Source organism: Olea europaea, unplaced genomic scaffold (genome assembly GCF_002742605.1).
Source record: "Olea europaea var. sylvestris unplaced genomic scaffold, O_europaea_v1 scaffold24564, whole genome shotgun sequence".
NCBI classification, from domain to species: Eukaryota; Viridiplantae; Streptophyta; class Magnoliopsida; order Lamiales; family Oleaceae; genus Olea; species Olea europaea.
Window position 1 is genome coordinate 1 of NW_019242770.1, and position 1,629 is coordinate 1,629.

Consider the following 1,629-nt stretch of genomic DNA (forward strand, 5'->3'; position numbering starts at 1 on the left):
TATTTTAGTTTTCATTACATATTCCATTTCTGTGTTTTAGGTCATCAAATTTCCCTACAGTTTCAAAGTCCTCGGAAAGTGCATCTTCATCTCTCTCTGCAAAAAAAAGTTCATGGAGGATAACAAAAAAGTTGGTTCTATCTACTCCATTGCTTTTGTTGACATAAATTAACTTGCAGATGATGTTCAAAATTTTACTCTTGATTATGAGAAAGTTATATCAGTCTTATGATGTCATTATTCACAGAGATCAATCAATGCACAAAATTGTTTTCGAGGATGGTGGATTGCCTGATGGAACTGAAGTAGCTTATTATTCTCATGGAAAGGTGATCCAGACTAATGCTACAGGCTTTATCGCTTATTTTTATTTATTTTTCTCCTTTTCAATATTGCAATTTTCCTCTTTGCCATTTACAGAAATTACGTGATGGTTATAAAATGGGGTCAGGAATACGTTGTCGTTGCTGCAATAATTTGGTAATATTACTTACTGGTTCAGTTTGGCTGGAAGCTTTTAGCTGATGTGCTGATGCTATTTGCCTATTATGCAGATGAGTCCATCTCAGTTTGAAGCTCATGCTGGTTGGGCATCACGCAAAAAGCCGTTAGTCTTCTTTCTCCACTCCCCTTCTGCTGGTTGAAGGTTTGGCAATATGTGACTTTTGTTTTGCTTAAAATCTAATGTCATGTTTCCTGTTTTATTTTCTGCAGCTACATGTACATCTACACATCTAATGGGGTGTCTCTCCATGAATATGCCATATCTCTATTGAAAGATCGCGAGTGTTCTGCTAAAGACAGTGATGACTTGTGCATCATTTGCGCAGATGGTGGGACACTTTTGCTTTGTGATGGATGTCCAAGGGCCTTTCACAAAGGTGAACTATTGATTTCTCCATTGATTAATGTAGATATATTTTTTATTCTTCCTCTATCAAATACCTTCTGCGCTATGTAAAGGGCGAAAGCTCATTCCAGAATAGTTTTTATTGCCAAGAAGGGCATGTGAGGGAATATCCGAAAAAAGGAGTGAGTCCACTTCAGTTGGATCCATCTTGATCACATGCCCAACCATTTCAACCCTCTTAGTTGCTTTGAACCTTTTCTTTAATGTTTTGGAGATTCCTTCAGATTCTTTGTCACCTTCTTATTTTCTTCTCCTTTTCTTCTTTTATTTTGGGGTGGGGGGAATTATATACGTACCAACGTACATCTTAGTGGATGAGGGAAGCCGTAGTATTTGAAAGAAGAATCTAACCCACTGTTAGAAGGAAATCTGCATCCTGCTTTCATTTGTTAGATGAAGACACACTGAATTGAGAAGTTGAAGTACACCTCCCTTTTGGTGCATGAGAGAGGTGGGTTTGGATGCCTGTTTAGATGAAACAATAGCACCTACATTGGATCTATGCACGTTTATATATGTAAAGAAATATGTATTTATTTGTTTATACCTTGTACCTTGCCTATGTATGTGTATATATTTATATCTGGGGACCTTTCAGCCTACATATGTATTTGACAAATTATCATAGTCCTTAATTTTAAAATGATCTAATGGTATTTAATAATGTTATGAAAAAAATAAATAAATAAAAAATCACCACCCCCCCCCCCCCCCAAGGG

The 1,629-nt window shown here is 36.6% G+C and overlaps 1 protein-coding gene across 1 annotated transcript; it reads left to right on the forward strand.

Moving 5' to 3' along the window:
- Positions 1-10: 10 nt before the first annotated feature.
- On the forward strand, positions 11-1,429 carry LOC111382266 (increased DNA methylation 1-like). The gene is made up of 6 exons (XM_023006181.1): positions 11-130; positions 248-329; positions 421-480; positions 555-607; positions 715-881; positions 1,222-1,429. The coding sequence occupies exons 2-6, from the start codon at positions 258-260 to the stop codon at positions 1,245-1,247; spliced, it is 378 nt and encodes a 125-aa protein (XP_022861949.1). The 5' UTR covers positions 11-130; positions 248-257; the 3' UTR covers positions 1,248-1,429.
- Positions 1,430-1,629: the final 200 nt, after the last annotated feature.